We start from the raw sequence: 12,197 nt of genomic DNA, 5'->3' as shown, positions 1-12,197 counted from the left end.
GGAAACACATCCTTCTCTTTTTCCTATAGAAAACCCAAACTCCTTACACTGATAAGTTGGTTTTTTCCCCCCCTTAGCATGAGGAGGGACTCCTTTGTCTCAGACAACTGCAGAGTTGAGGGATAGGACTTGTTTCAGTCATGGCTGGATCCAGGTGCTCATCCAGTGGTTCTGTTTCCCTCTTTGGCTTAATTCCCAACTTTCTCTACATGATAGCAAAGGGGCCACTAGCCATTGGAAACATTCGTCACTCTCTCAGGTGATCTCCAAGAAAAAAAGTCTTTTTACCAAGAGCCTCACCCAAAGTTCTATGGAGGCTTCTGATTGGCCTGGCTTGGATCACGTGCCTGGAGATGGAGGTGTCGGGGAGCAAGACATCCTTCCTGGCTAGAACTGAGTCACATGCCCATCTCTGGAGGCATAAACTGTGTGCCCTTGGCTTTTGGCAGGGGGCTTACAACTTTATTGAGATAGAATTCATATATTATACAATTCACCTATTTAAAGTGTGCAAGTCAATGGTAATGGTTTCTAGTATATTCCCAGAATTTTTCCACCATCACCCTGATCAATTTTAGAACATTTTTATCACCTCAGAAAGAAACTCCTGCTCATTAGCTGTCTCCACTTGCTCCATCCCCACCCCAAGCAATTTTCTGTCTCTATGCATTTACCGGTTCTGGCCATTTCATATATTAGGTTGGTGCAAAAGTAATTGAGGTTTTTGCAGTTTAACCTTTTAAACTGCAGTTACTTTTGCACCAACCTAATAAATGGAATCATGGTATGTGGTCCTTGGGAACTGGCTTCTTTCCCTTACTGTAACGATTTCAAGGTTCATCCATATTGTAGTGTGTTACCTTTTAAGGGCCGTGTAAGACTTTAACGATCTGCTGGCTCCCGCTTACCCTGCTGTCCTCGTGTTCGGCTGCTGTCTCCCTCGCCTGCTGTGTGCCCGCTTTAAGCACAGCGCTGCTTAGACCTTTTGCATTGGGACAAGGGCCTGAAGGCGACATAGCACAGTGGGAACAAAACCAGATTTGACTAAGAAATAGGATCAACGGGCAACGCATTTGTTATTCCAGTGTTTCACAGTAAAACCATCCTTGATGTGAACAAGCGTTTTTTAAACTGCTTGCTTCTAAAGGAATAAATAATTGCCTGTTGTATCTCTGGTGAAAGTAGGCCCTGGGTTTTCTGGGATCATCCCAGTTAGTTACAAAGCATCTGCCCCGGGCTCCCTTCAGTCACACTCTTAAGATGCCATGACCCACATTCTGGTTTGGAAGACACTGTCACCACATGCTTGTTCTCTTCTCTGCTCTCCAGGAGAGTGAAGAGGAACTGTACTCCTCCTGTCGCCAGCTGCGGAGGCGGCAAGAAGAGCTGAACAACCAGCTCTTCCTGTATGACACACACCAGAACCTGCGCAATGCCAACCGGGATGCACTGGTGAAAGAGTTCAACGTCAACGAGAACCAGCTCCAGCTGTACCAGGAGAAGTGCAACCGCAGGTAGGCCAGCCCCTTCACCACCTGCGAGCACATCCTCAGGTCTTGCTCCTTCAAGTACAGTGACCCTGGGTACCTGGGGCCAGGCTTCAGGCAGTTGCCATCGTCTTTAGAAATCCTTTGACTGATAGCCTTGGTCTAGTTCTCTTTGCTCTATAAACTAACTTATAGTAATATCTTAAGCATTTGCACCTTCCCTAAGTCAGATGTCATCCCTAGAAGGACTCTTCAATATGATAGTGAAAAAAATGATGACCACCTCCTTTTAAAGAGCCCCTAGCAAGTTCCCAAGAATGGGCTAGTCCAGTGGTTCTAAATCAGGGCAGAACCCCCGCCCCCACCCTCATCAGGGATACTTCTGATTGTGCTACAGACATGTAATGGCAGGGGTATAGCCAGGTATGCCTGGTGTCCTGCGATGTGCCAGACAGTCCTGCTCAACAAAGAACCAGCCCCCCAAAAATGCCCATACCAGCCTCCAATGGGAAACAGTATGCGGACTCCTTACCCATACTATTCTCATTTCATCTTTGCTTCAACCTGCAGAACGGCCATCACCCCAGTGCAATGACCAGGGAGGAAATTGAGACTCACAGAGGTTAAATGTCTTGCTAGGGGGCCCCTCCCTGACTCAGCCCTGTATCATCCAGCCATGAATGGCAGAGATGTGTGTGGACAGAGAAATGGTACAGAGCGCATGGCCTGTGTCTTAGCCTAATGGATGGCGGGGAAATGTGTTTTATTTCAGGTTAAGAGAGAAGAGAGTCAGCAACAGCAAGTTTTACTCATAGAAGCCAGGATGCATGTGTAAAGTAAGGGTGTCGTGTGTGTGCGTGTGTCTGTAAGTAGGAGAATGTGCTGTATGCGGATCCTGGGACTATGCTAATCTGCGATGTCATCTCCTCTTCAAGCCCACTCTCAAGATGACACTTGTGAAGAAGATCCATTCAGCATGAGTAGGGGTGATTTCCTATATTTTCATATTGGACAGTTTCTTAACTTATAATTCTCTATAGGGGATCCCAAAATTACGCTCCTCGTTTTTGGTCTCTCGTGTTCCAAACCTCATTGAATAAAAAGTGAAAATCTCGAACAGTTCAACCGTCTGTGCGCAAACTGCACACACACTGAGCAGGATTCCTTTTCCGGCCTCTAAAGACCCAGGTAATTTGACTTCCGTGGAAGATGAGCCTGCAATGTAAGGAACTAATAAATTAGCTCCCCAAAAGGATTTTTTAATGAAAAGGCAAATGGTTCCAAAGTAAGGCCATCAGATTTCACCAGGGTCCAGAGGGGAGCCCTGCCCCTGACTGCCACATCTGCCTGGCTTCCCGCGGGCTCGGCCCAATGCACTTTAACTACCAGCAGCTGGCTAGCTGGCTAGACAGACATCCTGCTCTAGTACCTGAGTTGCTGGAATCTCTGTTCATTAAGACAATTTCTAGTTAATGGTAGAGATTGGCTTTGTGACTGGAGTTATTGTGGGTAGGAGGTAGATATCTTGGAGACTTTTTGGTTTAAAAAGACTGTTGGAAACAGAGACCCACTGAAGGCTCAGCCAGCTTCTTACCCACTAATGAGTTGGCTGCACAACTGCTCTGCCCACTAATGAGCTGGCTGTACAACTGCTGGAGAAGCTCTGGCTCTGCAGCTACCACAGACAAGAGGTCGTTTAGTGATTAATTAAATGAGGTGATGCAAGTTAGACTTCATTGGGGAGGGCGGGTATTTCTCTGGATTATCCAGTTTTCTGGAGCAGCAAAGCTTAAACATTAGAAAGCTACCAAAGATCTCAGATACAGCCTTCCCCAATGGGACAAACCTACCTGGGACAAGATAACAGTCCTCTGCCTCTTAAGATACAATTGAAAGATTTATACAGTGTGATGATTTAACAAGGCTTTTTAAAAATCAGGACAGTGGTGAGGAGAGTGGTCAGTAGAGTTGCAACTTCAAGTGAATTAAGAATCGACTTAGGGGAAATAAGGTATAACTGAAAAATGACTGTGGTGGGGAGGAACACACTAGCAGTAAGACTGGTGGCTTTACTTGGACAGATCTGGGTCCTAGGAACCCGCACAGCCGACCTCTAATTATCCTGGGCTTAGCATGTATGCATTGCTGAAGAGTACATTAAAACCAACCAGGCTCTGTCTGCTCAAAACGCCTTATCCCTTCATTCCACAAAAATGTCTTGAGCACCACCATACATACACCAAGCACGGTTCCAGGGTTTGAGGGTACACAAAACCCAAGTCCTATAAAATATCTAGCTGAGATTGTGGTTTAATTGTCAAATGATAAGCACAGTTAATTCGGGTCAAGCAAAATAGTCACAGGAACATCCTGAAAGATGACGGCAACACTGATGGATCCGGATGGATCCAAACCATGATTGTATGTGTCTTAAACTGCTTTTGTTCATCGTTTCCCTAAGGATATTATTTTGGTATCAGTTATTGCATGGAAAAATAAAGGGGGAAGGCTGATTAGATCATTTGAGTTTGGGAAACTTAGTTTATACAAACTTGAGTAATTCCTCTGTGAAACTTGGATAGTCTAAGGTTCACAGTGAAGAGGGGTGTAGAATATCACATGCCCCAAATTTGATCTCAGAACCCTTTTGCCAAGGAATATCGCATGCCACTGGAACACATTTGAGGACCTGCTGCTGTATTAAGAAAGCAGCCAGGCAACATAATCTAATACTTCACAGTTGACCTTTGAACACCATAGGGGTGAGGGGTGCTCACCCCCTCACCCTGTGCAGTTGAAAATCCACATATAACTTTTGACTCCTTCCAAATTTAACTACTAATAGCCTACTGTTGACCTAAAGCCTTACTGATAACATAGTCAATTAACACATACTTTGTATATTATATGTATTATATACTAAATTCTTACAATAAAGTAAGCTGGAGAAAAGAAAATATTAAGAAAGTCATAAGGAAGAGAAAATACATTTATGACATTTATTGAAAAAAAAATCCACGTATAAGGGGACCCATGCAGCTGAAACCTGTGCTGTTCAGGGATCAACTATACATGCTTTGTGACGTAGTTAAAACAAAGTCTCAACTTAAGCCACCGAGGCTTATGGTTTTTCAGCTAGGCCAGCCTTACTCTAAGCAGTCTACCAGAGCTTGGCAAGGAATACACAGGCTCGAATAGTTTTAGGGGATCAATTTTCAGATCCTCACCTTCCTATTATGTATTTTCTTAAGACTCATCTGCCTGAGAAAATGCCATTTTCTCCCTTACAAAAGAAAACATATCTTTCCCCATTTTCAGTTTTACTGTAGAGCATGACTCAAGAGATAAAATTCAAAACATAGATGTTTAGACAGTGAATGCCTCTTAACAACAGGGTGCAAGTCCTTTTGCAAGTCTGGTGATTCCCTGTTCTTTGCTTTCAACAAAATTGAAGGAACACCCCAAGTTTCTGAAGATTTTAGCATGTAACTCCGAAGGAGTTAGAAGAATTCAGTTACCTGCTATCACAAAACTCTTTCTGTTCCCATCTACTTATCTATGTGAACAGGGATTATCAACACTTTCATATGGAAAATTTAAAAGGAGAATAGAATTGATGCTGTACTATGGCCATTCTAACAGAGATAATATTAATCTACAGATAGATGAAATAATTTTGGGGGAAAAACCTTCCTTATATCCCTAAGTGATACATTGCCAATGAAATATTACTATGTTTAACAATTTATTCAAATTTGTACTATATTTATCGATCAAGCTCAATCCAAAAGAAAAATTTAAATATGTAGCGCCTGATGGTGATAGGATATTATATAATTGTGCTACAGCTCTCCCATTAAGCCATAAAAAGGCCAAAAATAATTAGGCTACAATTTTGAGGGGGGAGTAGACTCAAAACACAAATTCAAGGAGTAAAAGGAAAAATGTGACATTTCCTACAATTAAAAATTGCTTTCTTCATTTAATTTTTGAAAGGATGATGGTGCCTATCAAATAAGTATTGGATTTAGAGCCTCTTGGCTAAATTTAAAAAGGAATGTAGCAGTTTTTCAAGATGCAGTATCTACCATGTGCCAGGATTTACAGCCTTTGTAACTATTTATGACGAAAAAATTTAGACAAAAATAAAAAATTCACATAAGAGATATCTGAGCATAAAATTTTAAGTTGCTCATCAAGGGTCACTCAATGATGAGTTGTGTTTGGAAGCAAGAAGGATGGCTAAATACTTTTTAACACTTAAAAGGAATGTAATAACTCTCAACTTGTATGACATTTAACTTTTTGGAGGCAACCCTAAAAGCCATATTCTAGTTATCAAAAAGTTAATAATTAGATTAAGAAATATGCAGAATTACAAAATTGGCATTTGAAAACCACACAATGATTTGTCTCAGGTTTTTAATTTTCAATGTATTTTCATCTTGAAGAGCCAGATTCCACAGAGATCTGTCTCTCAGAAATTTCTACATTTCTTATTTTCCATTAGACTTTAAAAAGCTGCATTTGTAAACTTGTGTTTCATTATTAAAGCTTAATTTATTTTTTATATAAATAGTGTGTGCTTGTGTGTACATAGAGAAATATGTGTATGAATCACATAAATGTTGGCTAATATTGTGAAAATTAAATGGCTGTATCACATTTTTAAAAAATAAAAATTTGGTCTGAATGAATGCAACAATCTGCAGAATTTTTTTTTTTCTTTTCTTTTTTAAAGCTACTCATTTTTGCTCACATGTAAAACAATACAGAAATACTTCAGCCATGAGCTAGGTATAGTTACAATTCTTTTTTTTTTTTAATGTGTTTTTCTATCCTATTACAACACTTTTCTCTAGGTTACAGCTCTATCTTACTTTCAGAAAAACTCATTCTATGCAGAAACCCATATTTATAAAATTAATACATGACTGCTCTTTAATTCATCACTGAATTAAACATGGGAAGAATGCTTGGTGCTAGAGGGGCAATGAGGTATTTCTCAGTTAGGATGGCATGCTAGAACTGTCAATCACTGTGTTTTCTCAACAATCTCCAGTGTTGTGTTATTGTGACGGTCCCACCCCCAACCCTCAGCCCCTCAAGATTGGATTAGTCAGCCTGGTCCAAAAATTTAATAACAGACGATGATAAACCCCTGCAGTAGAAGATGAACAGCAAGTGGTTAAAAGCAAAGAAGGAATTAGAACTGCTAAAAGATCATTTTTTAAAATGGATAAAATCAGAACTCTCATAAAGATGTAATACAAACACGTCAAAAAATGTACTTAACTCATGAATTAACACGGGAACCAAAAAAATGTTACAACTGATTCAAAGGCAAATTCAAAAAACAATACATATATAGACTATCAGCTGTCTGCATTATCTGATTCTACACCTTTCCTTGTTTGAGTAATTCAGATGATTCTTGTCCATAGAAATGCAAATTGTGTCTAGTGGAGATTCAATTGATCATTGATCCAGGCTATTGACTAGTTTTGTATCTACCAAGCACATTTATTTCAGTATAACAGATGGACATGAAATCTGATGCCTACTTTACATATACCACACACGAAAATCAAGTCCAGTTAGATTATAGATCAAAATGTAAAAGCTAAAACAATGACATTTCTAGAAGGTATTCACAACCTGGGAGTAGGGAAAAACTTGTTTAAACAAAACAGCAAAGGAAGGCTGCTAAATTAGACTCCGTAAACTTCACAACTGGTATTTATCAAAAGATAGGGGCGGCCAGATGGCTCAGTAGGTTAGAGCGCTGTGCTCTGAACAACAGGGTTGTCGGTTTGATTCCCACATGGGCCAGTGAGCTGCGCCCTCCACAACTAGATTGAAGACAATGAGCTGCCAGAGGGGCAGCCGGATAACTCAGTTGGTTATAGCGGGAGCTCTCAACAACAAGGTTACCATTCAATTCCCGCATGGGATGGTGGGTTGTACCCCCTGCAACTAAAGACTGAAAATGGTGACTGGACTGGGAGCTAAACTGTGCCCTCCACAACTAGATTGAAGGACAGCTTGGAGCTGATGAGCCCTGGAGAAACATACTATTCCCCAATATTCACCAATAAAAATTTATTTTAAAAAATTATTTAAAAAAAAGATGGTTACAAGAGTGAAAAGGCAAGCCACAGGATGGAAGAAATTTGCAATAATATATCTAACAAACAACCTCAATTAAATATGACTTCATCACTCCAAGTCAATAAGGAAAAGACAATCCATTAGAAAAAAATATGGGCATATTTCAGGAATAAGCACCTCACAAGAGTATATGAAAATGGCTGTAGGCATATGAAAAGGTGTTCATTCATTATTCATTAGAGAAAATGCAAATTAAAACCACAATGAGGTACCACCACAACTTATTAGAGTGGCAAAAACTAAAAAGCCTAACAATACTACCAACTGTTGGCATGAATTAAAGGCAACTGGCACCCTGGTTATATAAATTGGTACAAAACTACATAATAAAGATGTTTGGCAGTCTCTACTGAAGTTAACTATATGCACACCTCATGACCCAGCAATTCCACTTCTAGATATATACCTAATAGAAATGCTTACATGTGCTACCGAGACATGTACAAGTGTCCACAGTACTGTTATTCACAATAGGCAAAAATGAAAAAGTTCTATTGTCCAGCTACTGAAGAACTGGTAAATTGTTTCTATAATGGAGCATATACAACAATGACAAATGACTCAGCTATAACAACATGTAACAACACGGATGGATCTCACAAATACAAGTTGAGTGAAAGAAACTAGACTCAAAATGTAGCAAAGTAAATAATGGAACAATAGGAGGATGTAGGAGACTACGAGTTCGGACAATTAAGTTCGCAAACTCATCCTAGAAAAAGTGCTCGAGACCTCATTGCTGAATATCATTACAGTCACCGTCGAAGTACTCCCCTTGGGAAGCTATGCACTGACACCAGCACCTAGTCCACCCTTCAAAGCAATTTTGGAACTCTTCCTGGAATGACCATCAGAGCTGTCGTCATATTACCCAAAATGTCTTCCTTTCAATAGTTCCTTTATCTTTTTTTTTTTTAATTTATTGGGGTGACAATTGTTAGTAAAATTACATAGATTTCAGGTGTACAATTCTATATTACATCATCTATAAATCCCATTGTGTGTTCACCACCCAGAGTCAATTCTCCTTCCATCACCATATATTTGATCTCCCTTACCCTCATCTCCCACCCCCCACCCCACTTACCCTCTGGTAACCACTAAACTATTGTCTGTGTCTATGAATTTCTGTTTCTCATTTGTTTGTCTTGTTCTTTTGTTGTTTTTGGTTTATATACCACATGTCAGTGAAATCATATGGTTCTCTGCTTTTTCTGTCTGACTTATTTCACTTAACATTATACTCTCAAGATCCATCCATGAGTTCCTTTATCTTTGGGTAAATAAAGAAGTCATTGGGGCCAGATCAGGTGAGTAGGGAGGGTGCTCCAATACAGTTATTTGTTTACTGGCTAAAAACTCCCTCACAGACAGTGCTATGTGAGCTGGTGCATTGTCGTGATGCAAGAGCCCTGAATTGTTGGTAAAAAGCTCAGGTCGTCTAAGTTTTTCATGCATGGCACTTCCAAACAGTAAACTTGGTTAACTGTTTGTCCAGTTGGTACAAATTCATAATGAATAATCCCTCTGATATGATAAAAGTTTAGCAACATCGTTGCAACAAGTTTTTAAACTTAATTGTCAGACCTTCATATAGGGTATTTGTAAGATGGAATAGAATAAAGTGGTGAAATGGTATGGAGCCCGGCATATATATTCACAACATGGATACTTTTAAATAGAGGAAAGCAAAATGCAAAACAATGCATACCCAGAGATACCATTTACACACATTTAAAAAAATTACAGGCAAAATAATATTGCTTGCAATAGACATACAGATAAGATAGGTAAACGTATAAAAATGGACATCTTGGTAAAGACTGAGTCAAGTGGGGAAGGTAAAGGCGATGTGACTGAGATAGGGAAAGGTAGTTTAACTCATTGTTTTATTTGATTTCTTCTTAAATATTAGAAATGTTTCCTTTTTACATATTAGAAACGTCACCATGCTTGGCACAGATGTAACGGCAGGGTTGCTCTACCAAAGAGGGATATAGATACATTCAAGCTTTCTGGTTCATAGGTGAATATCTAAACAGAAGAATAAATAATAATGGGGAAAAAGACAAGGGACGGAGAAGGAGAGGTAGGGGTAGAGGGAGTGGAATAGAGGGAGGAAGAGAGACAGAGACTAAAGGAAAAAATAAAGTATAAAAAAGATGTATCAGGCAAATTCTAATAAAAATAAAATTGATGCAGCATTGTTAATATCGGACAAATTACAATGCAAGGTAGGTGCTGTTTCAGGAGAAGAGCGTCCTTCGCTTCATATAGGAAAGAATTCAAACGTGAGCTGACATAGAGTTTAAAGTAAAAGTAAGTTTTTTTTAGCAGAAAGTAAAAAAAACAAAGGCCACCCCACAGACAAGAGTAGCGGTCTCTAATTGCTAGTGGAAGAGAGGCCCCCTCAATCCCGTGGCTGGGTTTATGTGTGTTTTCCGCTTCCATGGAAAATTCATTGGTATGAGGGGAAAGGAGTCTAGAAGAACAATGGTAAGTTTATCTTTAACTTCAGTAATTTACAAGAAAAATAGGGGCAGGTTGGTTTTTAACTCTTGTAAAGCACAACCTGTGTTTCATTTGCCATGGACTTAACTGCAGGGTTGGTCCTAGTGGAATCTCTAACCTTTTGAAGAGATTGCTCTGTGTCATCGATTAACGTCTGCTTGAGTTCTTTGCCTGAGCACGTAGGCAGCAGGCCTGGAATACAACCTCTTAGCTCCCTCTTCTGCAAAAATAGTCCTCGCGCCCATTCCCGATATTAGCACCGTGAAGAACAGTACCATTTACATTGGTAACAAGAACGTTGCCCCAACAAACTGTAACAGACACAAACGTGTATGCTTCTCACAGCATAGTTTTGAAAAGCATAAAGCAGATTGGAGAAGAAAATAAGTTCACAATTATAGTTAGGGTCTAAACATTCTCTCTCTGAAAACGATAGTTGAAGGAGACAGAAATGTAAAAAAAAAAAAATAATAATATAAACGGAGCCACTTTAACATGGAGTCAGAGCTGCCATCCCAGAGGAACTGCCTTGCACGTCTATGCCTCAAACATCTGGAATGTTAAGACAGGGCAAAAGAACCTTTGGATTGGACCTAAAACAACATTATGTCCCAAACGATTGCTTGCAAAAATAACAAGACAGCAGATATTGTGACTGCTGAATTGATGGTTATTGGGCTGAAAATTAAAAACCTTGTTTAGAATTAATGTCACTGTGTTAGTTTATCTGCACCGATAGAAATGCCTTCCTTCTACTGATGTAATTGTTTCCCTTCCCTTTCTCATAAATACCCATTGCCTTTGTCTCCTAATTGGAACACTAATTGGGTTTCTGCCTGAATCAGTGCTTCCCTAATAGCTTTTTTTTCCTCTTTAATCTCAAGTAAATACTTGTTACCTCTCACTTTGGCCTTTTATTTTTAGGGTAACATATCCTAAGGACATAGAGAACCTGAATAATATAAGTCACAAATCCGATCAAATGCACACATATGCTCCTACTAACACACACTGAACTTTGTAACCAGAATTGGATTCAGGCACAGCACATTTACAAATATTGACTGAACACCAAGCCTTGGGACGGGGGATTGGGGGAGAACTATTTTAATGGCTCTAATACAAGTCCAAATTCACTGCCACATGGAGGTCACAAACAGAAAGATATCCCTGCCACTGTGCTTATACTTGAAAACTTTAAAACCTGTTTCTAAAATACGTTTCTAGGTTAAAGGGACAAAACTTCTGCTCAGAAAGAAGAAAATTAGAGCTTTAAGTGCATTTATTCTAAAACAATAAAGTTAAAATAAATGATCTGAACTTTTAACTTAGAAGCTAGAAAAAAATAAAACCCTCAAAAGTAAAAAAGGCAATTGATATAAAAGAAATTCATGACACAGAGAACTAAAATCTAATAAAACTGATAAAATGGCTCTTTTTAAAAAAAGACTAATAAAATAGATAAATTAAGAAAAAAGAAAGCACAAATGAACAGTATCAGGAGTTTTAAAAAATGATCATTTGTAACTATAGAGGAGATTAAAAAAGAAGGGAAAAGACTACACTCAGCTTTACATTAAGACATTTGGGAGCATAAACAAATAGGCAATATTATATTAAAATGAAAATGACGAAATGTCCACCCATAATCCCATCGCCCACACTACCTTTCAGAGTTGGTCCAGTGGTAGCTGTGGGTCTCAGTCCTGGCCGAGGGGTGTAAGAAGAAATCACTGAATGGGATTTCAGGAAAACTTTGAAAACAGAACAGAGGCAGCTGGCATTCCCTTTGACCTTGCTTATCGTCTCTTTTCTTCTTGTCTGGAATGCTGCCTAGAAGTACACCCACCTTCTCAGGACCGTGAGGTGAGGCTCAGTAGAATGAAAGAGTGTGGAAAGATGGCGGCTGTTCCCTGATGTCGCCCGACCTGCTGACTTGTGGACCTTTTCTTTAAGCTACTCTGAGGTAATATTTTAAATGAGTAGCTAAATGAACGTCTGACACAGTAGAACCTATTAAAATTCTAA

General features: G+C 39.4%; 1 protein-coding gene and 1 long non-coding RNA gene across 2 annotated transcripts in view; one reads left to right on the top strand and one right to left on the bottom strand.

The window, feature by feature from the left end:
* Positions 1-2,604, top strand: part of PLCG2 (phospholipase C gamma 2) — a 138,868-nt gene extending 136,264 nt beyond the window's left edge. The window contains exons 32-33 of the mRNA XM_019743719.2: positions 1,330-1,514; positions 2,260-2,604. Coding sequence (XP_019599278.1) covers positions 1,330-1,514; positions 2,260-2,302 — 228 coding nt within the window. The 3' untranslated portion in view covers positions 2,303-2,604. The remainder of the gene's footprint in view (positions 1-1,329; positions 1,515-2,259) is intronic.
* LOC109453721 (uncharacterized) overlaps positions 1-11,969 on the bottom strand; it is a 39,215-nt gene extending 27,246 nt beyond the window's left edge. The window contains exon 1 of the long non-coding RNA XR_002138368.2: positions 11,837-11,969. This is a non-coding gene — a long non-coding RNA (uncharacterized LOC109453721). The remainder of the gene's footprint in view (positions 1-11,836) is intronic.
* Between the last annotated feature and the right edge of the window lie 228 nt (positions 11,970-12,197).

This window comes from Rhinolophus sinicus, linkage group LG11, assembly GCF_036562045.2.
Source record: "Rhinolophus sinicus isolate RSC01 linkage group LG11, ASM3656204v1, whole genome shotgun sequence".
NCBI classification, from domain to species: Eukaryota; Metazoa; Chordata; class Mammalia; order Chiroptera; family Rhinolophidae; genus Rhinolophus; species Rhinolophus sinicus.
Note: the sequence above shows the minus strand (reverse complement) of the source record. Positions and strands in the feature narration are given on the sequence as shown.